General features: G+C 43.9%; 1 protein-coding gene across 1 annotated transcript in view; it reads left to right on the top strand.

Moving 5' to 3' along the window:
* Positions 1-27,012, top strand: part of ABLIM2 (actin binding LIM protein family member 2) — a 797,090-nt gene that overhangs the window by 650,206 nt on the left and 119,872 nt on the right. The window contains exons 16-18 of the mRNA XM_078678529.1: positions 4,760-4,901; positions 15,007-15,065; positions 22,883-22,937. Coding sequence (XP_078534655.1) covers positions 4,760-4,901; positions 15,007-15,065; positions 22,883-22,937 — 256 coding nt within the window. The remainder of the gene's footprint in view (positions 1-4,759; positions 4,902-15,006; positions 15,066-22,882; positions 22,938-27,012) is intronic.

Below are 27,012 nucleotides of genomic sequence, written 5' to 3'. Positions count from 1 at the left end.
GCTTATTCAAAATATTAATGGAAGCTGCATTGAGGTAGAATTCTGCACTAAAAACTACTGAACTTTGTGTCAGCATTGCATTCTAGAAGGTACTTTTTAACTACAACACTGAAAAAACAGTTATAGGCAAAGGAAAAGAAAGAAAGCAACCATGGCGCTAAACCAGCATGTATTATCACCATCGACTGGCTCAGAAGACGTGGGCCGGTGCATGGAGGGCATTATTATGAACAACAATGCTGGTGTTGCTTTGGGCCTAGATCCGAGGCCAGGTGCTACCCACATCCAAGGGTCCAAGACTGGCACCACATGGAGGGTTAGAACTCGCTGAGGCAGGTTCCAGGTACAGCTTCAACATGGTTGTAGCCTTTCCTGCCCCTGGGGCTCTGATCAGGAGGCCTGCAAACTAACCCTTGGAGTCTCTATGGTAGTCCTGGGTGCAGGCAGAAAAGCAGGTCTCAAGCAGCAGGCAAGTCCTCTGATAGTATAAGGCAGGCTTCAGGCAGCAGGGCAGTCCTCTTGGTTGAAGCAGGGTAGTCCTCTAAAGTACACAGCAGGCCACAGACAGTCCCCTTTGGAGTCCTTACGCAGGTCCAGAAGTGAACTGAAGAGTTGGTCTGAGGGTCCTACATTTATAACTGGTGCCCTCTTTAAGGTGGGAGAAGTGTCTGCTGCCTTTGCCACAAAAGTGCCTGGAATGTCATGCCTCCTTGCTCTGGTCCCCGGATGTCTGGGGCATAATGAGCTAGTGTGAATCCCTTTGTGAGTGTGCAGAATTAGCCCCTTTGAGGTGCAAGTGTGGTAGGTCACAGCTCCACCCCCTACTCTGCCTAGATGACTTTTCCTGCTATCACCCAGTTTCTCTATGGTGTGGCCGTCTAGGGAGAATACACATGGGTCAGCTGCCACTCCCAGTAATCATGTGACCCAGGAGCAGGCTACAGCCACCAAATGGTTAGGACGAGAATATACCAAATTTCTAAAAGTGACGCATTTGGAATTGTGACCTTATCTGACTTCAGCATTAAAGAGGGTTTTAAATTAAAGGTAATAGGTAACCCAATTCTATCATATTGGACAAATAATTAATTTAAGAATTTTTCACTACCAGCACATGTAAAACTGTTAAGGGCCTACCTTAGGGGTGAGTCGTCCATTAAAAAGGAAGGTTTAGACCTGGGCAAAGGTATAGTTTGCCAGGTCATCCTGCATTGCTCATAAGACACTGCAAGGCAAAGGTCCTCCGGCCTTGAGGAGCCTGATTTGTCCCTACAGACCTCCTCGGGCCCTTCGATCGGACCTGGACAATCTTGCCATAGTTTCTAGAGTGAGGAAGGCCCGCACAGGAGGCCGCCGTTTTTCTGTAAATGCGGCAAAAAATTGGAATGCTCTCCCTAGGCACATCAGGACTGAACCCTCCCTTCTTAAGTTCCGAAAGCTGCTTAAATCTTTTCTCTTCCCCAAAGCTCCCTAAAATTCCGGTTCCTTTTGAGTTTTCTGTTATCTGTTGGGCAGCGCTGGGACGCTCTCGGGCAGCCATGCGCTTTACAAATTTAATTTAATTTAATTTAATTTCATTTCATTTCATTTCAGGTCTAAGTGACAGTTTAAAATTGCATACACTGTCTGCAATGGCAGGCCTGAGACATGTTTTAACCCCTTCCATGCTCATGACGAGCTGAGCTCGTCATGAGTTGCGCCGCTCGCATGCTCATGACGAGCTCAGCTTGTCATGTAACGCGGCTTTTTGTAAATTGCCGCACAGCGCAAAAATAACCGCTGCATGCATGCGGTTAAAAGGCTACTTAAGTGGGTGGCACAATCAGTCCTGCAAGCCCCCTAGTAGCATTTATTTAGCAGGCCATGGGTACCTGTAGTACCAATAAGCTCCGTACAAATTAAATGTGGCAATTGGTTGTAAGTCAGTTTCACTATATTTAAAGGAGAAAGCAAATGCACTTTAGCACTGGTTAGCGGTGGTAAGTTGGGCAGAATCCTAAGGCCAACAAAAACTAATTTCAGCAAAAACAGGATGGGGTGAAGGCAAAATGTTTGGGGGTGACCCTGCAGAAGAGGGCCAAGTTCAAAAATAGATGCGGTAGTATCACTTTCAGTACCGCATGTTTTCCCATTGACTTTGGGGCATTACCATACTTCCAGAATGTGGTAACGTATTCTGGAGTGTGGTATTGTAACAAGGGCTGGCATATGAGGGTAATTTTGTTTTTTATAACGAAACATTTAAAACATTTATTTTAATCATTAGTTGAAATCAAAACGTGTGTAAAATAATATTTCTGCCTGTTCACCCTGTTTTCTTTTGTTTAACTCTCATTCAAAAGTTCAATCAAGTTCGCATTTCTGGACCATAATTGGTAACACATTTTGCAACTATTCCAGAGGTCTCCTAAGCAGACAAGGTCAAAAAAGCAAAATCTAAAGTTACTCTCTAGAGCCTAAAGCTATATTTGCCCACAATGAATGTTTCATAAGAAGCGGAATGACATCCAAAACCATGAATGATATGTTGCCTAATCCTTTAAGCTTTCAGCTGTCTCACATGATCCTCACATGATCTATTGAGATTGGCCATTGTAATCCTAGGGAAATGTATGTGATTATAGTTTCATATTAAACTTAGGTTAGCCCTTGTGTGGATGGCTGGGGATATTATCCACTCTCAGTTTCAACAAGTGCCAGATTCTTTCAATGATTGCATCTCACTCCAAGCCAAGAGGTTCAATTTAGGTGAATCGTGTATCTTCAGGTTAAACACTGTGCACTGACTCCCCTCGCTTTATTTCGTTCTCTTTGAATGATGATGATGGTTATACCATGTATTAGGCACAATCCACCAAGGTCTCTTTGTTAGATGACATATAAAGAAAAAACAGTGATATTCAGGGCACATGTTCTATGGCGTGTTTGCTCTTATTTATGTTTAACACATATCACAAACATTCATGGATTGAAGCAGAAAGAAAGAACTATTGCTAGAGAGACTTTAAGTAATAAGGCCATTGTTTGGCTAAAATACTTTCTTAATTAGAAATAGTCGCCATGTTTGCTAACTTTTGACAGTCCTGTATTTTTGCAAGGAGCTTGATTCTGGGCAAATGTACACATTGAGCGGTAACTATTTGGGACGACTTGTAGAAGAGAGTGTTGCTAGTAGGAACGGCTTACACAAAGAAAAGTAGGCATTATATCTTGCTAGGAAGAAAACTAAACACCCACATTAACTGGTATTCAAAATAGAACTGCCTTTCTTTGCGGGTATGGCACCTGGATCTGGGTTAAAGAGCATCACATGAAGGTCTGTGTGGCCATCAGAAAAGCTGCGACCCTGTACCTCTTGCCAGAGTAGGACTTTGCAAGGGAGTACACCGCCTTCTCCATTCCTGTACTATATCACTTGATTCATCCCACAGTCACACCGGTAGTATTCAATGTCTTGATGGCCTATGAAGGTCGAGGCTAGTGAGCCAGAGGGCAAAGAGGAAATACCAAAAACTCATTCAGAAGTAGGCGTCACTGAAATGTCAGAGACATAACGTGGTTTATTCACAAACATGGAGTTAAGGAAGCCACATACATAACTTCTGCTCCCAGAAACCAGATACCTCTGCTGTCACTCATTAACCACATGCTTTCCTTTGACCCTGTACAGCACTCTGCTGCCTTTTGGTTAGGTTACACAAATTCCACATACTTACATACATACATACCGTAGAAGATACCTAGAGCGGGACTTCTAGCAGCATGCAAGGTAAATTATGATGCCTGGGGGTGGCAGCAATTGTGTTTCCCCATTATATGAGTGACAAAGGGGAAAAGAACTGGCAGTCTCATGTATCATGAGAATACCGGCTTCAGGGTATAGAACAGGGTGATGACAATGACCACCTTGGGCAAAGTTGATCTTTATCATTCTTCTCAATGGGCAACATTTCCAGACTTCACCTGACTAGCAAAGCAAAATAAAAAAAAGAGGGTAGTACCTCTTGGATAAAGTCTAATTGGTCCCACTTCTTATTGAGTATTACAGTTCATAAATGTGGATTATAAATTGCAAAAACCAAGGTGATCGCAAGTGTATGATCTTGCCAGTATCTTTGGTCAATAGTTGCCCCAAATTACTCTAGGCTGAGAAGCGCTGTTCTAGTTCTTTGAATACCATGTTATGAAATGCGTGCTGACTGCTTTTACATCATGAGGTCTTTCATTAGTCTATCACACCTCTTTCCACCAAGATTCGTCTTCCTATCAGGCATGTCTCGACTTTACCTCTGATAGCCAGCAACTGATGAATAGTTCCATCCTCCTGTGTCATCCTTGGGCTGATCCTGGTCTACTGGTGCACGACCCAACTTGGAGCCCGTAGAGCTGATTTCTTCCAGTATCCAAAATTGTAATGTGATCTGCAAATACATAATGGAAAGAATCGACTACACAGAGTATTGCCTCAATCGTAGGTGTTTCCTACCCCATCAGAGTCTGGTTTCTTTTAGTGGTGCTCCTGCTGCAACAGCGCTCTGCTACTTTTAGGAATAGCACTAACGCCACAGCAACTACCTACCATAATTTAACTAAGACATTGTAACTCAGGCTGGACAGCTTGCATTTAGTCCTCGTCACGTGCCAGTGGGTCCAATTCTATATCTATGAACCTCTGAAAGTGATGGGTAAACAATTGTAATAAGATGGAGACCTCTTTTCAGAGCTACATTGTGAAATGCCTCTTGTTTCCTTGGTTCAGGTGAAGACGAGTTGGGTGATCCTCAAAGGAGAGATGGAAGCCCGCGCCATTGCCACAGAGGTGGATTCGCAGTCGCTGACTCAGAGCCCCGGGACTCACAGAGAAGCTTCGCAGCGGGTTCAGGGGGACCCCTACTTTTCACGTAAGCTTTACTTTGTACTATGACCAGAGAGATGCAGTCATTGTAGGGCCTACGAGCACTGAAGAGGTTAAAGCAAGAAGGAGCGAAGATGTCACTAGAGACGCTAGATTGCTGAGCGTAGTTTCATCTGTTATTGTGCAAACCATCACATCTGCTTTACCAAATCAAGGCAGAAATCATCAAAACTATTTCAGGAATATTGAGTTGGCCTATTCAGGATTACAGGTAAGGCAAAAACACCACACTTTTTCTCTAAACAAATAATGCCTGGTAAAACGTTGTAGAAATTGTATTATTCGGAGTTTCGCGGATCGGAATGGCTGAAAAGTGCTACATTGTAAAAGTCCTACCCTAAAACTCATATCCAGCCTACTGAAAGGAGCTTCAATGTCATACAAATGCCGATTGTCTGCTATGCACGTGCCAGTTACCAAAAGCAATGACCGCATTTACCGCATTGTTCCCCATTCTGAGAAGCAGATCTCAGAGTGGGGCTGATAGTACTTTCCCAGTAAATACCCCATCAGTAGCTACCTGATGCAGTAGTGCCCCCAATCAGACTGAAGCACTCCTCCTGAGGCCTCAGATTTTGGAATAATTTGTTTGATAATCTACTGTTGAGCAGTAACGACCGTGGTAGGAGTGCTGCCGGGTGCAGACGTGGGGTGGGGGATGGCCAAATGCGATGCAGTGCGCGCAAATAAATTTGTTTTATTTATTTGTTTGTGTACTTACTTCTGTGCGGCCGTATTCCCGGAGTTTACTACCACCACCCTGCCCCTCCCTTGCCCCACATCAGCGCCCGGCAGCACTCCCACCACGGGCCGCTCCTGGTGTTGAGAGGGCTATTGTTCAGGCCTGCCAAGTATCACGCATTAGGAGTGACACTAACGCATTTCAGCGTGGTGATCCGCATCACCGCACTGAAATGCAAAGTCACGCATAATTTGCATAGTGCCTCCTAAGACTTCAAGCCCCAAACTAGCACTGCTAATCATGCAGCATTGGAATGGCAAACTGACGCTGTAGTGGCAGTGCGCCCTGGAGCTGATACCGGCAGCTTGGGAGCAGCTGCGACAATGTCACAACCATTCTATTCAGACACAGCGCGAGGGTGCGGGATGTAACATCCTCGTCCCGCCCGATGCGACGTGAGCGGGTGGATGCAGTTCCTGGGAAGTAAATTGTGGGAGGCTGCCTGCAGTGGGAATGAGCGCTGCTGTTAATTCAGGATTTTTTTTCCCAATATGTAAACCCTGTGTTCTGACCCACCAAACCAACCCCACGGACCGCGGCGGCCTCTGGAACCCAGAGCACACCCGTTATTGTGCATGCCCGGGCGGCGTGCTTTGTTCCGAGAACCGTTGTGACCATGGCTGAGCTCACACAGGTGGTGCAGGAATCATGGTGCTCGCCTGGCTGGCAGCGCTTGATTGCACCTGCTGCTGCCGGGCCGCCTGAGCTCTGTGGCTAAATTATGGCATCCCCCCGCCGGCTAATAATTATTTCTGAACCGGGGACCTGGCCGGCCGAGGGTCAAGAAATGGAATCCGAGCCCACGTGCACCATTCAGCCAGAACAGCACCACGAGCCATTGTTACAGTAGAGGCAGCGCCGGGGCCAGTGGCAATGAAGGTGGGTGCAGCAAGCATTGCTTTGTTTGCAGTATGTTTAACAGCACAGCGGGGGCAGACAATATCTCACGCCACCGGGACCCAGCACACTCGGCCGCGTCGCCACCAGCTGGGATCAGCTGCCCAGTGACATGATGGATAATCAGTGCCTGAGAAAGCATGTAATGTATTAAATAAAAATAATCAATTACATAGAAGTTGCCGTTCCAGTTCTGAGCTATGTGCACTTTCATTTCTGGTGCTTTCCGATGTTTGTTTCCTCCTTCAGCCTGTGCCCCAGCCCGGCCCCCAATAATTGTTGCAGTCACCTGGCAATACTAAAACTTTCCTTCAACACGTCCTCCATGTCCGGTAGAGTCTGAGCAGGTGATATTAGGTCAGGTCCGCCTCTCACAAACACGGCTAACAAAGGACTGCAAATCTAGCAATTTTTAACACAATCCATACTGGTTTGAAGTTCGCTAATTCACAAAAAAAGGTTCTCATTATTACACAAAATACAAATATGCATGCCACTTCACCAGCGTTACGACTAGGGAGAGACTGACTTTTCTACTGTACAGCAGCTGAGAGTGCATGATGCCGGCTGAGCCAATGAGTGTAACACACATAGAGACAAACTTCTTAAGGACAGCAGCAGTTACATTTTTTTTCCTAACCTAGGTTGTGCAGTGTAGTGTTATGACTTTACTAGAGAAAATGTAAGTCGTTATTAAATGAATACTACCGCAGGGATTTATCACAGCAGAGATGTCCGATAACCCTGTTGAAAGCACTTGAATGTACCAATGATACATTGCATATCTCCAAAATTACGATCAGTTTACAAGGGCACTAGCTTAGTGCCCTTCCATTTCTGTGATTTGTAGCAGTTTGAATATTTTCTTAGTTTCTTCATGCTCAAATGAGTGTAATTTCTAAAATGTACATGTTTCCCTCATCTTTACTACCTACTTTTGCTCGCGAGAAAGTGTCACTCATAGTGGTTAAAATGTCACTCATAATTACACTGAAATTATAGAAATGTCACACATAGCAATCTGAAACCTTGGCAGCTATGATTGTTAGAGGGATAAAATTACTGTGTACTAACTATGATAAACTGGCAATAGATGGTAAAATCCTATCATGGTAACAAGACACAGAGGAAGGCAAATTTTGTGGGCTGTTGATAATGTGAAAGTAAAATGCTAATTATGACTGTAAGTTGTAAAGCCAGAGGTAGCAGTAACACCATATTTATTTACTTTAAATGTTAGAAATAGTATTTCATATGACCTAATGTGTTCAGCTAATCCAGGCTTTGGTACTTTTTTACTCTAACTGAACAAAATGGTTCTGATTCACAAAGTCGTTTGCGCCACTACTTTGAACTTCAATGAATAAATGGCTCTTGCATGAGTGTAAATTTACATTTTGTACAAAAACATGAAGTTATAATGCCAAACAATTCACTCATTTTTGTCTGAATCTTTTTATTGTGTTTTGTTAGTGATCTCGTACATTAACAGCTCATATGACAATATAACAGGAGACATACCTCCAGATTCCAACAACATCGAGCACATAACTGATATGTCAAATTCAGCAAATTACAGTTTCAACATAGAGCCAGGAGTAACCAAGGCAATTGCCCACTTCCCGTGTATATAATTATACCAATGTACATATATATAGTGCATTCCTCAAAACAACTTTTTGACATAGCGTACATTGCAAGATTTTGATTTATGTTAAGAAGAATACTCAACCTAAAGTGACTGTTAGACCTGGCATCTTTTGGCATATTTCCCCTGTCTTTTTGCTTTTGGACCTCCCAGTTTTAACTCTGTTTTGCTGGTTTAGTGTCTCTGCACACTTTTCTCACTGCTTTTCAGTGTTAAAGTGCAAGTACTCCTGTTGTAAATTGTGTTATGGATTGGTGTTTCCATGATTGGCATATTTGATTTACTGGTAAATTCCTATTACAGTGCACTGAGAAGGCCAGGGCCTGTAAATCAAATGCGACTAGTGGGCCTCCTGCACTGATTATGCCACCTACAAAAGTAGCCCTGTAAAGATATCACAGACCTGCCACTGCAAAGACTGCATGCAGTTTGGTACTGCCATGTCAACCTGGCCAGTGCACCCACTTGCCATGCTCTAATCTTCTTTTCTTAAATATAAGTCACCCCTAAGGTAGGCTGAAGGTACCCCTGTGGCCAGGGTGCTGTGTATGTTAAAGGTAGGGCATGTACTGGTGTATGTGGCATTCCTGTGAGTGAATTAAAGTGCATTTTGTTTTTCACTATGGATAGACTATCTGTCCCATAGGATAGAATGGGAGTTTTACTTATAACATCGTATAAGCATAACTTCCCATTGGGACAAGATAGGGAAATGGAGTTTAGTATGCCTGGAAAGTAGTTTTTTTATTTAGCCATCCTGTGTGCCTCTACTGGGTTTGTGGATTGACTGTTTGGCTTTGGAGTGACAGGGGCTGGGGATGTACATTCTCTTCAGACAGCCACTGGGGGGGGAGGGCAAGGTGTATCCTGCATTTCCTCGATGAGTCAGGGCTGGGCAGAATAGACCCAGGCTGCATTTGTAGTAGTGGGAGGAGATTTCCATGCACCTGAATGGGGCTGGTCTGCTTTAGATAATGGTGTCTCCACCTCCTGCTGGGAAGCTGAGCCAGAGAGGACCAAACTGGTTTAGACTAAGCACAGACACTCTCTGCCTGGGAGAACAAAGGAATTTTAAGTGTAAATATTGGGGCAGACCACAGAACTTTAGAACTCGCTGGAATCAAGGAACCTGCTAAGCAGCCCCTTTGCTGTTTTTTTGCTTTGTTGTGTTGGCCTGCAGTTGCCGCTTCTGCCTTGGGCAGTGAAAGGACTGGACTGCACTTTCTGTACTTGTGCTGAGTCTCTCCAAGAGCTTGAAGTAAAGCTTGCCTCCTGTTCTGAAGTCTCAGGGACTGCACAGACTTAATCAACCTCTGGGTACTACTTCTGGAACCGCTGTTTCAGTTTCCACAGAGAAGGAAAAGGCAACCGACTGTCACTGGCTCCATGTCCTGAAGGCTCCGCAGGGGGCACCACCGCATCCTGCACCACAACCCTGGTCTCACTGATGATGACGACCGCCACTGCCGCCACCGAGCTGCACTTTCACCATGAGATGTGGGCACCACACTCCCCACCACCTTGCTTCACTTTGCCACCCTGGTCTCACCGGTGCCGTCACTGCCTGCTGACTTCGACACCCGTGACCGCATCGTGGCTGGGGGCACCGCTCGTAAGCTTCACGACGCACTGCCTCATCCCACACTGCAGTCTGGGCCGACTGACGCGAGCTCCCGCTAAACGGCCCTGTCGCTTGCACCGTGACCTACCGTCACCGCAATGAGCAGCATCTCACTCCACCTCATAGCCGTGGTCTCACCAACGCCGCTGGACGACCGTCTCAGAGCTGCTGCCTGAACCGCGCCTTGAGGGCACCACATGCTGCACCGCTTCACTTCACATTGCAACCACGACGGTTGTCAAGACTGGCTCGCACCAACATGTCGGCCGCAACGCAAAAGGTACTGTTTACTAGTTTGCTGTCACCCCAGACCGACGCAGTCATACAGAACTGTTGGATTCTGGTTTTTTTCAGTTTCGCGGTAGCCCCGGACAGAGCTACCGACTAGGAAAAACTGTGTTTTTGAAATATCTCTACAATTTTAAAGGATATCTTGCAAAGTATATATTTGTAAGTACTGTATGTTGGATTCTTATTGTTGTGGTCTTGTTTTGGATATATAATAATATTGGATACTTTTCTAAATTGGTGTGGTGTCCTTTTGTAGTGTTTTCACTGTATTACTGTTTGTTATGTGTAAATACTTTCCACACTGCCTCTGAGATAAGCCTGACTGCTCGTGCCAAGCTACCAAGTGGGTAAGCAGGGGTTATTTTGGGAGTGTAACTCCCTGATCCTGACTAGAAGGAAGGGTCCCTACTTGGACAAAGGTGCAAACCATTGCCAACTAGAGACCCTCATTTCTAACAGTGACCAACTGGAGTCTACAAGTACAGTAATTCACAACTATTTTGTTCCCCCAACCCATAACCAACAGTTTTGGTGGGTGTCTATGATCATAGATGTTAGAGCGGTGCCACCCTACCATGCATATTCCACTGATGAAGAGGTAAGTCAGTCCCCTAACATCCCAGCAACCATGAGAAAGTCACCATGCCTTTAGTTCCTGTATCGATGAGCTGAATTCTGCCCGTATTGCTTCCCAATTTTGAGCTGCTGGGTATTTGTGCAACTCTAGGGTGCCCTTCCTTTGAAGTGCTGTACTTTCCATTTGCGCCTACACAAGGAATGATTGTATCCAGGCCTTGATTGGGGGAGGATCTGGGAACCTCCACCTGCAAGTAATGAGCCGCTTGTGAGTTAAAAAGCCCAAGTCAAGGAAACAGGAAGTGATCTTGTGTTTTTTGGTTCTAGGGAATAGACCCAGTACGCACGCCTCCCAAGTGTGTAATGTTGGATGTTCCTGCCTCCCTGCAGCGCCCAGCATTCCAAATTAATTTGCTCATTTAAGTTAAAATCTCTGAAGAATTTAGCCAGTCTTTAGATGGGTAAATTTGAAAAGTAGTACAGGAGTCTAGGGAGGATCACCATTTATAACAGTGCGACCCAACCCATCACGGACAGCGGTAGCGTCCCCCAGAATGTTATCTGGGTCCGAATGGAGGACAGCATTTGTGAAAGGTTGCCGTAAAACAGATTGTCTGAGGAGCGATATATACGAACACCCAGGTAGCAAAACGTAGCGGGCTGCCAGGACATTACAGTCTTATAAAAGGCATGACCTGGCAGGTCTGACGTGAAAGGAAATAAGCAGGACTTCCTCCAATTTACTTGGGGCGCGAAATCCCCGCAAATTGATGCAGTATTTCCGCAATCTTATCTGGTACAGCGTGAATGTCCCGGAGTTACAAAAGCAGGTTGTCTGCATAAAGGGGCACTACATGTAACCCATCGCAAAGCTGTATGCCCCAGTCCTTGCCCCGCCTATGTAGCACCACAGTCAATGGTTCAATCGCCAGAGAGAATTGCAAAGGTGAAAGAGGGCATCCCTGCCGGGTGCCGGAGCCAGTCGGTATCGACTCAGATATGACTGAGCCAGTCCTGACCATGATGAGAGGCTGTGAGTAGACCACCTACACCAGGCGTATAAAGCGAGCTCTAAGACCATATCTATGCAATGCTGAGAAAAGGAGCGACCATTCCAGCAAGCAGTCGTGGCAGGCATGACTCGGGGGGAGGGGCAGAGTGTGTCGCGCGGGGAGGAGTTTGCGTGGGGTGTTTAATTTTAAATAAATACATTTAAAAAGGTCCCACATCGTCCCACTTCGTCACTGCTTCTCTGCTCCTCACAGGAAGCAGGCAGCATCCCTCCCCTTTCCTAAGCCAATCTCAAAGCTGCAATGGCAGTGATGTGATTGGTTAGGACGCCAACCACACATACGTCTACGGGGAAGCCATTTCTCAGCCTACATGGAGAAACAGCAGAGTGCATATGACTGGTTTGGTCGGCCCTGGGGTAGATCAAGCAGTCAGCGCCCTCAGAGTGGGCAAGCCACTCCTCCCCTGCTATAGAGTAGGACCACCCACCCACACGCCCCAAACCAAACCTTTCTGCTTTCTCGTCGTGCAAGAAGCAGAAACATAAAATGGTATTTATAATACCATTTTATGTTTCTGCTTCTCGCACTGCGAGAAAGCAGTGGGCGCGGTCCTCCGCCCACATGGAGGGGCCGCCCCTGCCAGCGAGTCGAATGCCTTTTCAAGGTCCAGCACCAGGTATCCGGCCTGAGCCCAGCATTGCAGTGCGTAAGCCTGAACTCGATAAAAGTGTGTAGGGTTTAAGGAGGTGTTAATTGCCGGCACAAATCCGTTTTTGTCCAGATGCGCCAAACAATTCACTCATGTGTAATACTTGCGAGGCATATTCCCATTCTGCACGCAGTCAGGGACTTATTCCTCTAATGGTCAAAGGTAAGTCTGTGTTCAGAGGGGAATGGAGAGGGAACATCCCCACAATTGGTGGGCATGGAGGGAAATGTATTTATCGACAGGGAAAAGTTTTACGTACACCAAAAAAAGTTTTAAAGTACAATTGCAATATTGTACAGTGTTTTTGTCTGTGCAATTCTACAACTCTTATTCTTAGGATGTGAAAATGCCTTCATTTGGTAAGCAATCTGATTTCAAAAAATAATTTCAGTGCTACACCTGGAGCACTGCAACTGTTGCAGCTTCTCAGGTATACTCCCGGCGTGTCCTGTGAATTTTATAAAAAAGGTTCAGATTTACTCCAAACACAGGCTCAAGTCTATGGAAGCAAATTACCACAATCGGTCTAATGCATCAAATGGTACAGAGCAAATGGTATCAAAGTACCAAAGCCTGCTAGATGTCTGGGTGCCTTAAAATGCTCGGGCATCGGGCATATTATTTTACGTTTATCTAAAACATGTGACATTTATGCATTTAGGCTTTGCTAGCTCTGTGCCCATCCCTTCTTTGCACCCTGCAGTAATAGAGGCCTAAGTTGAGTGCTAAGACGTTTGTTGCTAACAGGCTTTATGCAACTCATACCTGACCACAAAATGGCAGAGCCCCCTGCCTGACAACTTCCAATGACTTTTACCCAAGGAGCTCTCAACCTTGTGCCTCGGAGGCAGAGTGCATGGTGGGAATGTGCACACTCTCCAGCATTGCATTACACTGGTTACAAGTGCTTGTGCGATGGTGAGAGTAGAGGGCTACCGCTACACGTGAGCTGTGACTTGGGACACACTTGGTATACACTCTCCTCACTTTACCTTCCACTGTGTCACTCGTCATCTGCTGGTGTAGGCCCTGTCTTGAAAGCCATGACGTGAGCGACCAAAAACATTTGCGGCTCCTGTGCTAAGCTGGAGGAGATTTGGCCCACTGCGCTCTGAACAGTGCAAAAACGAAAAATAAAATGATAATCACATGATGTTATTACCATTTTATTTTTCCGCACTAGCTCAGTTCGGTTGCATTTTAGGTGCAGTGCAGGGTGGGGCGGGGCTGTCATCACAGCCAGCAGGGGAAGGTGTGGTGGGCACTTTCTAAGTCCGCATGACGGTCATGCACATTTAGCATTTCTCTACCCGCTGTACTGCACAGCCTAGGTGGACAACATGCACAGGCTCCCATTCCCAATCTGAGTGCAAAATCAGAGTGCTCAGACCAATCCCGATGCTGCTGTCATGCTGGTGACAGCAGCGTTGTGATTGGCTTGGGGAGTTTGGGAGCCTGTGTGCTTCCTGCTTCGACAGAAGAAGGACGGAGGAGAGGCGTCAGCAGGTAAGTACATTGTTTTTTTAATTCCCCCCCTTCTCCCCTCCTCTCCTCCTCAGTACTATTCAATAGCAGCCACCACTGCCCAAAAACCTCCCCTTTCACAACGAGTTTCTCTCCACCCGCTCCTCAACAAGTCACAGAGTCAAACAAGGCTCCTTCACAGAACCATGCTCACTCCCTCTTTCCTACCCTGATCCCTGGCTGGCCTGGCCTCTTTTGCATCACTTCCCTTCACAGCCCCCCTTCTGGCCATGATCATTGATCCAGTTCCTCTCTGGCAAAACCCCCTAAACAGCACGTTTCCCCATTGCGGCCGGGAATTTCTTATTTCCCACTCCATACTGACCCCCTCAGATCTCCCTCACCAGGCACTTTCTTACCCAAGAAGATCGCCTTCGCTCAACCTCCTGCCATGTTCTCTTAGTCCCCTCCTTCCACCATTGATCCTGCCTGGTCTCCGTATCCACCTCTTCCATGGCCCATCCGCAGCCCTGATATCGTGCAAGTTGCAACTAAAGAGGGACGTCACAGTGAAGTGGCCACTCTAACAGCTGCATCAATAACACCCTCTGCCCTTTCAGCAGTCAGAAGCCAAGGATCAGGATCCAGAGGCGAGAGGAAGAAGTGAATCTCCTGTCCACCTCTGGACTTTAGATGATCGGGTTCAAGCCTTTAAGGAATCTGAAGAGGGAGGAAGCGGTGTAGTTTGAGAATCTTGAACCAAAATGATTGCATTTGGCGGGCTGCCCCAATGCACACAATATATGGCCTGTGATTTTGCTTGCTGTGTTCTTTGTAAGTGAAATAATCATTATTTAACTGTAGATTTAAATAATTCTTACACTGTGATTTTGTTTAGATGTTCTATTGAGACAGATATAGCTTGAGCTAAACTTTTTCTATATTTTTTGTTTATAGTTTGAGATTGATATATTAACACACAAAATTATAAAATGAGTAACAACACGTACATTTACTCAGTAATGTTTCGAAATGTGTATATTCTGGATTGAGGCTGTAATTATGGAAGGAGAGTTTGCAGTAATATGTTTTGCTTGTTTTGCCAGTAATGTTTTCCATCTTTGTTGTAGGTTTCCCATACTCGAAATCTGCTTCTCTACCTGGATATGGCAAAAATGGGTTGAATAGGGTAGGTGCCCTCTTCGGAGATGTTTCACAATTTTGCAAGTTGTGCCCCATTCTACTAACATTCTCTGCTTACATATATGCACAATTTGTAAATACTAACTCTGGAAAGCCAAATATACCTACTATCAGAAAGCCTGAAGAGCAGTGGTTTCAGGTAGATCTGTCCTAGAGAATTTTGTGATTGTAAACAGATAAAGTGAACCATTCGAAGAAATATAACTGTTGTGATACAGGGCTAGTTAAACGTATAGTCGGCGCCACTGGAATTATGTGATTGTGCGGCCGCTTTGATTTTCGCATAGTTATAGATTTGATATATTTGCCACTTAATCGACCATCTACTGCATAATCTGCAGATTTTAACAAAAAACTGTTTCTAGCTTAAACGGTTCAAAATTTAGTAAAACGCATTGACACGTGTTGCTGCACAGTGGAAGGCCCTTTGCAAAGGTTAACTGGTCACCTTTCTGTTGCTTATTGCTCTTTTTGGGTGCTAAACTGGTCCTAATGAGGCACACCTAATGCCTAAAAACTGTTAAGCTTGAAAATGACAAAAAAATTAAGTAATACCACCACAAATTGTACCTCATAATGCTGCATAATTTGCCTTTTTGCTGCATAATTTACTCAGCCCTTCCGCATAATTTGACACTCCCCTGCTGCAAAATTATTTAACCCCAATGCATTCAATTACCTAAAGGTCATGTGTTCTCAGTGCCAGGGTTAAAACAAACATAACTAATGGTTGTTCAACCAGTCAGTTTATCCGTGCTCTGCAGTTTTCATACGTTGGACAGTTCGTTAGCAGAACACTAATAATCCACTAGATGGCACTGTTTCATTTTAGTTAATATTACAACAGCCAGAATTAAGTGTTATTCGGCGCAGATAGTGTAACTCGAACTTAGATCCATTGCTTGTTATCAAAGCGAAAACTTCATTAGTTCCAAAAAGAAAATTACAAGAGGAAAGCCTCGCATTGTTATTCTATACACTGACATATAATTCTGTTTCTCCATTAGATAGCATTTTTAGAAAACTCACAGCAATAAAGGATTTATATTTTTAAAAGAATGTGTATTCGAAAACCCTTTATAGTCTTTTTTGTGTAGGGCTGGGCGTACCTCGCGAAGTAGCGCTACGCGAAGTGCACTTCGCACTACGTGAGCTACGCGTAGCACTACACGAACTGCGTAGTACCCTGTTCGCACTGTGCAAGATGCCGTTTTCAATGATTGCACAGTGCGGACAAGCATCTGGTACTGTTCAATCATTGAAAACTGATTCTTGCATAGTGTGAGCTGTAGTTTTCTAGATTTTTACTCGAGCAGCAGCTTTCTCAACGCGGACTGGTAGTTTCTCATCGCAAGCGGTCGCAAGCATACGTGACCAGTCGCAATGAGAAACCTCGCCGGGATGTTTATTTTCCATGCTCGCGAACGGCAACTTGATGTTGCTGATCGCGAACGGGGAAAATTTCTCGCAGGGATGTCATTTTGCTTGCTCGCGGTCGCCAACTTGACGTTGAGGACCGCGAGCAAGCAAAAAATGACTGCTGCACTACGCTACGCGTGTTTGCACTGTGCTACGTGCAGTTCGCATAGTGCGAAGTAGCGCAAACCTCGCAAACTACGTGAGCGTAGCGTAGTGCTTTGCCCAGGGTTATTTTTGTGACACTCAAAAACCAGGAATTTACTAAGGTGCACCATAATTTCAGCAGGACAAAAATGGCAACGCTTTATCACCAAAAATGAATTAGGTTGACATCCCCTTTGTATTTGGTAGCGAATCTGAGTAACAAGGTTACAAATTTGTCCAAAGAAGGGTACGGAGAGCACGGGTGGCTGACCTAGGGAAGTTTTGTCATTTCAAATATCCAAAGTGATGCATTTTATGGCCAGGTGTAATTAATATTAATGATGATAAAAAGCTGGAAATGCAGGTTGTGGTGGCTGGTGATTTTTCTAAGCAGTGGGGTGTAAACATTAGGGACGAGGTTTTCTTTGAGAGTGAGTGAAGAGAACAAGCCAAATTGATACAAGGAGGGCTCATGGTGGTCCTTTCCCGAGAACATTTTGATACAAGCATTGGTAATGTATCGGTTTCACCTATGTGATGAATAATAGGCCGTTTTTATCAATCACTGTCTGGGAGGAAGGAAGGAGCTCCCTAACAAGTATCACTGGAGTGGGAAGGATGTGGCGCAGCAGGCAGCTGCATATACGATAAGAGGAGATCTTGGTTCTAGTCTTGGCAGTGCAATATCTGGTGATTCAGGGCAAATCACTTAACCTCTTCAGTGCTGCGCGAATTTCGCTGCAGTGCTGAAGGGTCATAAATCACATTGACTCATGACGGAAATGTTCCGTCATCAGCACCGGAGCACCGACGCTGATGACGGAACCGTTCCGTCATGAGCATGGAAGGGGTTAATCTCTCCGGGTGATAAGATGCAGCTACATAAATCTCTTGCAAGAAGAAAAAGCAAAAAGAGATAAAACTTTATGAAAAAACAGTTCCATCAAAGCAGAAGTCAAAAGTATTTTGGCTACGGAAAAATTATAAGAGAAGCAGACGAGGAACAAGCATTGGTAAATGCAGGAAAATATGCTACAGACAGTAGAAATGGAGGAAAAGAAAGTGGCACACACTGGAACCAATGTGAAGCCTGGAAAGAGTGGAGGCGGGAATTAAGCCCCATTTAAGTTTATATTAAAAAGACTAGATTACTAAAGCGCAGCGCAAGCAAAACCTAAAAAGGAGGGAAATATGGCATGCTTTAAAGCTATTTTTGATAAAGAATTTGGTGAAAAAGCAATAAGGTTTAGAAACAAGTTCTGAAGGTGTAGTCTTGAAATACTTAAAACCCTGATAGGGTTGAGATTTCAGGTTAAAACCCAAAAGACTGATCTATATCTTGCAGAGTTAAATATTTTCAACTGTTACAACAGGCACATTACCTCTTTGCTTTGTTAGGACAAGTCAGTGATGCACTGGATTGCACACAGATCTCACCAGCAAGTGTGTTAATCACCTTAGGTATTTTGCTGCTGTTACTGTGTGGAAGTTAAGATGCTGTGTACATAAGGATCTCTACAGCAGATGCCTTAAACCTATTAAATGTTTTAGATTGCAGTCTGTGTGTGACCAATTAAGTAGTTCAAAACAGAATTACTATCACATTTGTCCTTGTTACGTACTAGACCAGCTCTCTGTCAGTGAAGCCCACTTCACCCCACTCTGGGCGAATCCCACAAACCACTCTACTAGTCCACTTTAACCCAGACACCGATCAGTACACTGTTCTAAAAGTTCGACTCAAGGTTAGGACAAACCACTGCACTGCTATTGCAGTGAGTGCACCTGAAGCCATCCTGCCACAGCACTGGTTTGGCTGGGCACCGTAAAACATCCAAATGACGCTATTACTTAGTATTACCAGCGCATCGTGGCTCACTCACTTCTACGGACTACACACTGCTCTCGTAAAGGACCTCACTCCATCCAGTGCTGGAACCAACACATTGCTCTGCCCAGGCTCCTGAAACTAGCTGGTGTTCACAGCATTTTATTGCTCTGCAAATGCATCTCAATCCATTAAACATAGGGACAAGTGCACAGCTCGACAAATGCTTCTCATCCACTTTAGAACAGAGACCACCCTACTGCCCTGCCACAGTACGTCTGCACCACCTGTTCTGGGAACACTTTACTGCTCAGTGAACGCACGGTAACACATTTGCAGGTAGATGCATAAAGCATTTTTGCGAGCGCAAACGGTGTAAATCGCCAAATTCGGCCATTTGCGCCCGCAAAAACGGCATTTTAGCTGCATCAAGGGTTCATGCAATCGCAATTTAAGAATTCACAAATAATTGCGAGTTTTCAAATTGCGATTGCATTTAAGGAATCGCAATTTGCGATTCCTTAAATGCAATGTATGAACCATTCCAAGATTGTGAATTCGCAATCTGGGGTCGCTATTTACCGCGAATTCAAACTAGGTGGTAAATAGCAAAAACTTAGAAATATGCACTTTAGTGCATTTTTCTAAGTTGTATATTACACACACACATGTCCTTGGGACATGTGTGTGCGCAACACCAGTGAACATTATCATTTCAGGGGTGCAACAGGGTATCCTTTGGACACCCTGGCACCCTTGAAATTGAGGCACATTTGTGATTCGCTAATTGCTAATCGCAAATAAGGAATGACTCCCCATTCATTCCTATGTGCCTTTAGGCCCATAGGAATGAATGGGAAAGCCATTCCTTATTTGCGATTCGCAATTAGCGAATCGCAAATAGGAAATCAGTAGGAATCGCAAATAATATTGCGATTCCTACATACATCCCGTTTTGCGAGTCTTTAATAGCGAATCCTTAAAATTCGCTATTAAGGACTCGCAAAACATAACTTTGATGCATCTGGGGGTTAGTGCACCTCACCACAAGTTGGAACCTAAATGCTCCTGTCTAACTTCACATCAACGCATCCATCAAAAATTAGGACCACCATATTCAGACAATACACTTCAACCCTTCAAGGGCTGTGGGTATCGACACCGCTCTGCCATTACAGAATGCATTGCTTTACAAATGCACACCGACTTATGCAGAGCTGGGCACCCAGGACAGTTTTTATCCTTTGCAGGCCTGGGATAATTTTACAAATCAATCCTTCATTCCATTTGTACCATAGCGCAAAAAAGCAGCCCACCAAAACAGAAGAAAGCTTTTCAAAAATTAAAAACACCATCTGCTTGCCGGCATCAGGCACTGACCAGCACCAAGCATTGTCCTTTGCCGCCTTGAGAGACATCCTGTGGCTGAATACACATTGTTTGATCGAGCAAATGATATCAGATCACAACTCCGCTAGTGTACAACAATATATAATCCTCTGCAAAAGACTTTCCTTCACTGAGCCTCATTTTGATTCACCATGAAATCTAAGACCACCTTGAAGAAATTCAGTTTGGGATGTATACCACAGAAAAACCTAACCTGCGGTGTAGCATAGGCGTGCAATAATTTGTTTACAATATGAAAGTGACATGCTTTACAGGGCGGTTCCTGTACCATTCACATGCTGAATGTCCTGATAGCTCAGCTCCTGCTTCGACTTGGAGAAGCAAGCTAGACCTTAGTTTCTGCCAGTGCTTAATTTGTAAAAATGTAAGTACCCGGGCCCCTCTCGGAAGGCCACTGCAGCCTGCACCACCCATACCCTTCCAGCGCTGCCAATGACAGTACCAACATAACACCTAACCATCACACTTCTACAAGTGTGACAATTCAGACTATTTCAGGCAACAAAAACTATAAGAATGGCATGCGAGTGTGGTATTATTCATTTTCAATGTATAGTGACTTAATAAACACTTTTGTTCAGCTCAATTAAACTAAAAAGACAGCGCCACCATGTGGTGGACTGTCACTAGAGCCGGTGCTGACAATTAAGTGTGGGTGCCAAGCACAGGAAACCACAGACACAAATTAAGCAGTAGTCTCTGCTCTCCCTTTCATTTTCTTGGTTTGTCTCTGTCTAATGAATAGCTCCCATGTTGGAGCCGATGTGTTCCCTATGTGCACCCGGCGCAGGAATAAACAAGGGATGTAAATGGGACACAGAGAAGAGCCATTTAAATTTGCTAAACCTGGAGACTATTTCAGCCGCCGCGACAGCGCGCAGGAGAAGGTTCAAAAGCCTTCCTCAGCGCGCTGCTGCCACAGTGGTGCATTGAAAGTAATTGTGAAGGTGTATGAAAATAAAAGGACATTTAAGAGGCCAGTCTCATTATTGTGTTAAAAGCTTAATTGTTTAACTTCTTCAAAAGTGCATTTACTTTGAGACAAACCTTTCTCTGCAAAGTTTTGCGGAATTAAGAGTTAATATACAAGGGTCAGTTAAACACACAAAAATATTTCAAAATTTTTTTCCTTACTGGCACCACAATGCCAAAGTTGCTAAAGTTGTCTGTGTTTACAGTCTGGATTTAAAGCAAAGCAGTTAGTGCATGTGTATTTTCATGTTTTTTTGGAAAATACACCTAGAAGAAGGTGCTGTGAAAGGGCTTCTAGGAGTTACATTCCTATAATCATTGAGTTACAAGGAACCTTCTATGAGGCACTGGGTTAATAAAAGAGCAAAAAACAAAAAAAGATAACTAGACAAATGCAGCAGAGCCCCTCCAAGAGTGATGTGACTAACTATTGGGTATCAGGTGTCTGCATGTTTTTTGGGTGATTTCGAAATGTATTTACCTAATGTGTTTTATCACTTTTCAGTCACTACCATAGATATTAACAAAGGGGGTTTACGATGAGGTTGTGGCACTTGGAATGGAGATTTTTGTGTAGAGGTTTAAATCTGAACTAATGTATTTTAGCCTCATGTGAGTGTATGAAACATGTAAATATACCTGGTCCATTCTGCTGAACTATGTGTGGCCATTAGTCCAATACACGACATGTGCTGACACACAGGACAAGTGTAAGGACAATATTATTAGACTGTGGTGCTTTGGAAGGGCGTCCTCCTATCTTAGGGATTCTCCAACCACACTCAGTACCCATAAAGGGGAGCTGTATGAAGGCGATTCCAGCATGAATTACTTCAGAAAGGATGTATGACGTTACAACGCATGCTATTACAATGCATGCCTTTACGATGCAAGTTTTACAACGCAAGTCGTTACAACGACTTGCGTTGGGGGCGCTGGATAGTGAATAGTTTAATTTACTATTCCAAATCCAGTCCCCGTGGATAGTAGGGAAGGTGTTGGATAGTAAATTAAAACTATTCCCTATCCTAGAGTGCCCCCCAGCTCAAGTCGTTGTAAAGATTGCGTTGTAATGGTTGCGTCGTAATGGTAGTGCGTTGTAACAGTTGCGTTGTAAAGGATGTTTCCCCTTCAGAAAGGGTGTGAAGCTGAACTCCTTAGACTACATAGTAATAAATAAATATATTACTAAATACACTTCCATACAAATAAATACATAACTATGAGCAAATGTCTGTATGTTCTTGAAATGCACAATCTTGCCTTCATTTAGAAATGACATCGGCAATGTGTGTTTTACAAAGTGCGAAATATTTAATTATGCTTAAGTAATTACCATTGAAAGCCGTTTTTTGACTGAAATCACATTTAGGAGAAATTCTATGGTCATTCTAAGGTAAACCAATGATTTATGCTTCTGGTGACTATTATGAACATGATTCCTAATAGTATTAAAGGCACAGAGGTTAGTATGATTTCCTGTTCAGAAATTTGCTATTGACAACCCATTCTGTTTCGAATGTCCTGCTTGTGATTGCTTTCAGCTCCAGTTTCTACAACCACCGTCTGATATTTGTCAGATGGGGCTGCCACAGCATTCTGTTCTTTTGTTCTGGGTGTTTTAGGCCCAAAGCTTTGCTCCGGCGAAAGTGGAGAAAAGATGGCTCGTTGCCTTTAGAGGAGACTGCAGCTCATTGGTTGGTGAGGCTGAGTAGTGGTCTGCAGAGGAAGAGTGACATTCATTTTCAGGTTCTCCCATACAGTATGTTTGGTGGAAAATAACTTTTTGTATTCATGCAGGTGAATAAAGAAAATAAAGTACATAACACTCGCTTTAGTGTCTTTAATAACATCATGAGTGTTCTTAAGGACAGTTTGCATAAACTGCATTGTAGTGCTTTAACGCAGAGCTCACACTAACGTTGTAGCTAGTGAACACAAATCAAATTACATTGTGTCCCCTCTGTGTGTTGGTATTTTGCAAACTGACGTACCGCTCTATAATCATCCTTTTCTTCCCTCTTGTCTAGGCTACCAATTTTGGCCAGTTTGAAAATGAGGAGGATTCAAGTTGGGGCATGAGAGGTACAGCAGCACAATGATTTATAAAATGTATATAGTGACTTGGAACAGTACCCCACATATGTTGGGGTGAATGACTAACTGCAGTAGACTATACAACATATGGCTGAATTTAAACATTTATTAAATATGCACTAATCAGCCTTTCTTACATTAACTCGATACGTGTGTCACCTCTTCAGCGGGCCGCTCTAGGGAGAAAATGTTAATTCCACTGTGTGTAAAAAAATGGTTGTGCCCTGCATTCAGTTCTCCTTTGTCCAACCTACATTTTCGTGTCCTGCAGTCACAGAGCAATCGACTTAGGAATTCATGATGAGTTGTCTGTTTATTTGTGTGGTAATAGCACACTCGGTAAATACCGATACCACACAACATAGAAAGGAAAAGTGTAATCTGCACAGAAATACAAAATGTGATAGCACTAATTGTGCACTGTCTCAGGGGTATGTTCTAGCTTTCCCACCTCCTGCCATCTCTACACAGAACAAGCACCACATTAATACAGTTCTGCCTCCAAAACCTGCATTTTTATGGCTCATGCTCACATAGCCAAGTGCTATGCTGGAATAGCTTGGTAGGTGCTAAGGAGCACATCTGGAGCTCCGAGCGTGTCTTACACCACTCTCTATATGTGTTTCTCCCTCTGTCCCTATCTGTGATGAAGATCCAAGAGAGGGGCGGCATAGAGGTGTGTGGGTCATGTTAAACAAGCATTGGCATAGCCAAGAGGTCTCGCCTTTGGGGCCTTAATAGTGCTTAGCCATGCAGCACATTATCAGACTACCACATGCAGCACAAAAACTAAAATAATGAAAAAAAGTCTGGTAATCAACTACCTTCCAGAAAAAGCCTGGAGCACGTAATAAGCTCGTGGCACACTCAAAAATAATCAAATTTACAGTAATTAAATTAATAAACTGACTGGAGAGGCCACAAAAAATATATTTAAAAACCCATAATTTAGACAAGCACCTTCGTTTTATTTGCTCCCTGCAGCTGAGTCACATAACCTGTAACACATGTGTAGGCCAGGACTCCAGGGAGTCAAGGTACAACAGGAGATGTGAAGGAAAAGAAGGAACGATAGGAAGGACAAGATGGTGTAGCATTTTTCAGGTCATTACAAAGAAGGACAGAAAGAAATAAAAAAGGAGAAACGTATTAACAGAAAGACAATAAAGGGCAACGACAATCTGGAGAAGGTGTCTGACATGTAAGAAAGAAAAATAGAGGGGACATGTGTAGAATAGGACTACAGAAAGGTTAAGTAGGGAAAAGTAATAATGGTTAAGGAAGAAAGTGGTAAGAGAGTTGAGGAAAAATTAAGAGGTGGAAGAAAAGAGTGGTGAGGCTTATCAAGAGGGGTAAAATACCAAAAAGGGAAAGGAAAATATATACTTGAGAAATAAAGGAGAGTCTAAGAGGAAAAGCTTAAGGAGTGTGGGCAGAAATAATGTATCTAATTATTAAACGATTAGAAGATGAGGATTGAGAGAGAAGCTTCACTGAATGCTTGTCTCCTCGCCCTGCCCTTATCCGCTGTTGGCTCCACTGCTAGTCCAAAACACAGAGGAGTGCTTTAAATGGAGTTTTTCTCCATTTAAAGCACTGATGATAAGTAAATAAGTTGCCAGACCCTCACAGTACCCCTAAAAACAACTGTGCTGGGCTTCTTTTTTCCACCTACGGCACAGCAGAGCTACCCCGATTCTGTTTATTTAGCATGTTTTTTAATTCACCCTAATAATTCTCCTACTTCTGCTCACAAAAAGTGTATCTGTTGTATGGCCTAGGAACATGACCAGCTGTGATGTGCAAAGCCCTTCATGGTTGCGATAGATCCCTAACCATCTATTAGAATCCCAAGGCAAAGATGATGCCCCATATCTAGAGGTGAGGAGTGACATTTCTAGAATACAACTTCAAATAATCCACAAACAAAGGTAGAATAAAACCCTGCAGAAAACATGTCCAGACACACCCTCCTTCCAGCCTACGCCTGATCAGTGGCCAAAGAGTATCTGAGCTCCTTAACAGAACAGTCAATCCCTGAGGACTGGTCACTCAATCATCCTTATTAGCACTCACTCATTCGAGAAACAGAACGAAAGACTGCATGTGACCAGCTGTGCAGAAAAGGATACTGCAAAAGAGACAGGTCAATGAAACCAGGAAATGCCCTTGAGTTAGAAGAGGAAGAACTGGAATCCTTCAAACAAAACAGAGAGGTCTGGGATCATGGCTGAAGTGCTACTCACAAACTATCAACAAGTTATGGATATTATATATAAGAACAACTGAGGTGGGACTACAGTAGAAAGATCGCTCAGACAAAAAGCAAGGTTCATGTAGTGAGCTTGCATAGTACAAGACACCACAAGCATGTATCACGCTTGTCAATACTCCAGCAAAGCGCAATGCTCTTGAACCCTACAAGTGCTTGACACACCAGACACTATGTGGACGCGCCAGGTAGGCAGTCTCCAAGCTCTCATGGTCGATTAAACTGTGTGGTAATCAGTAAAGAGAATGAGTGCATGTTTAGATATAAGCTCCAGTCGTGGACAGACCCTGTGATGATAATGGTAATTTAAGACTTATAAAGGGTAGGAGAAGGTGATCACAATAATAGACAACTATTACAATACAAAGAGTGATGAAGCCCTCAAGCAATATACAATCTATTCATGTGTATAACTTATGAAAGTGTTGATGCAAAAGTATTGCAGAACACCAAATCTGAACAAGGGTTATTATTGTCCAAGAAACTCATTCTAAAAGGGCTGCAGAAATTGTAGGTAGGATACAAGACATCTTGTTTGTATGTTTGTATGTATGTATGCATGTATGTATTGGTATTTACTACATCAAGCTGCAGTTCCACTAGTCATTACTAAGTGTCCCTCACGAGTCAAATGCAAAAGCATTGAAACCCTTTCATGAAGCTGCAGTTCCACTAGTCGTTACTAGGAGTCCCTCATGAGTCAAATGCAAAAGCATTTGACTTGAGGGACACCTAGCGACGACTAGTTGAACTGCAGCTTGCATCATCACATTAAAATATAATGAAATTCAACAAGGCACCAATATATTTCAAACATTAAGGTCACCCCGCCTCCTGGACGTGCAGTTTGTCAGAGAGTCCAATTATACACATTATTTCCTTGTCAGTAGTTGAAGTGATAGAATTAGAATATCTTCTGTTTGGCAATACAGCAGCAGACAGAAACCGAAACATACCTTCAATTACAGTTGCCGAAGCCCCCACACTTGCAACGGTGCATCACAAGCTCTCTCAGTCTATCCACTCCCTTTAAAAATATTATTTCCTTCTGGTTGGTAAATGGAGAGAAGGGGGCTGGGGCTGGGATGTTGTTTTTGTTGTTCTGGAAAACCCGTGCTTTTTCAGCGCATTGAGCGACGAGTTAACTTTAACTCTAGATCGCAGAGTTCAGACGGACCCTGTCTGTGAGTAAGTATACAGTGCGCTTAGGGGGACCCTGGAGCTTGGATGCCCCCCACACTGCGGGGGGTGCGGGGGCCTTTGTTACGCCCCTGCCTACATCGACTGCATTTGTACAGCAAAGACACAAGTTCACCCTCGTCGCATGACTCCTGTAACCCAGGCGGAGATTGAAGCTGCGCCTGTACAACTTCCTCCTGTTCTACATTTGCAGCTTCCAGCTTGCCAGGGTGTGCTTAAGCCTCTCGAAACACTGCGATCATTGCAGCGCTCCAGCTCTTCCACCAGCTGATTCTTGGGAAGGAAGAGGAGCGAGGATTAATAGATGCAGGCTCCGTGTCAGTGCTGACATGATTACATCATGCAAAAAACAAGAACAATGGAGAAAGGAGGAACAAATACTACGCTCTTTAAAAATAGGAGACTACTAATTCACCCATTTTATGCCAAATGTGCATTATGAAATTAATCAAACATTCTGTACTTCATCACTCATACACGGGGATATGATTACACATTTTTATTTTTTTGTAATCAGCATAAATTATTTTTCTCTTATTTCTTATTTTCTTTTTTTTCTCTTACAAAACAAGAAGTGTTTAGCCAACGCTT

The sequence above is a fragment of the Lissotriton helveticus genome, chromosome 2_2, assembly GCF_964261635.1.
Source record: "Lissotriton helveticus chromosome 2_2, aLisHel1.1, whole genome shotgun sequence".
Classification (NCBI taxonomy): Eukaryota; Metazoa; Chordata; class Amphibia; order Caudata; family Salamandridae; genus Lissotriton; species Lissotriton helveticus.
This window is presented reverse-complemented; position numbering and strand designations above follow the sequence as displayed.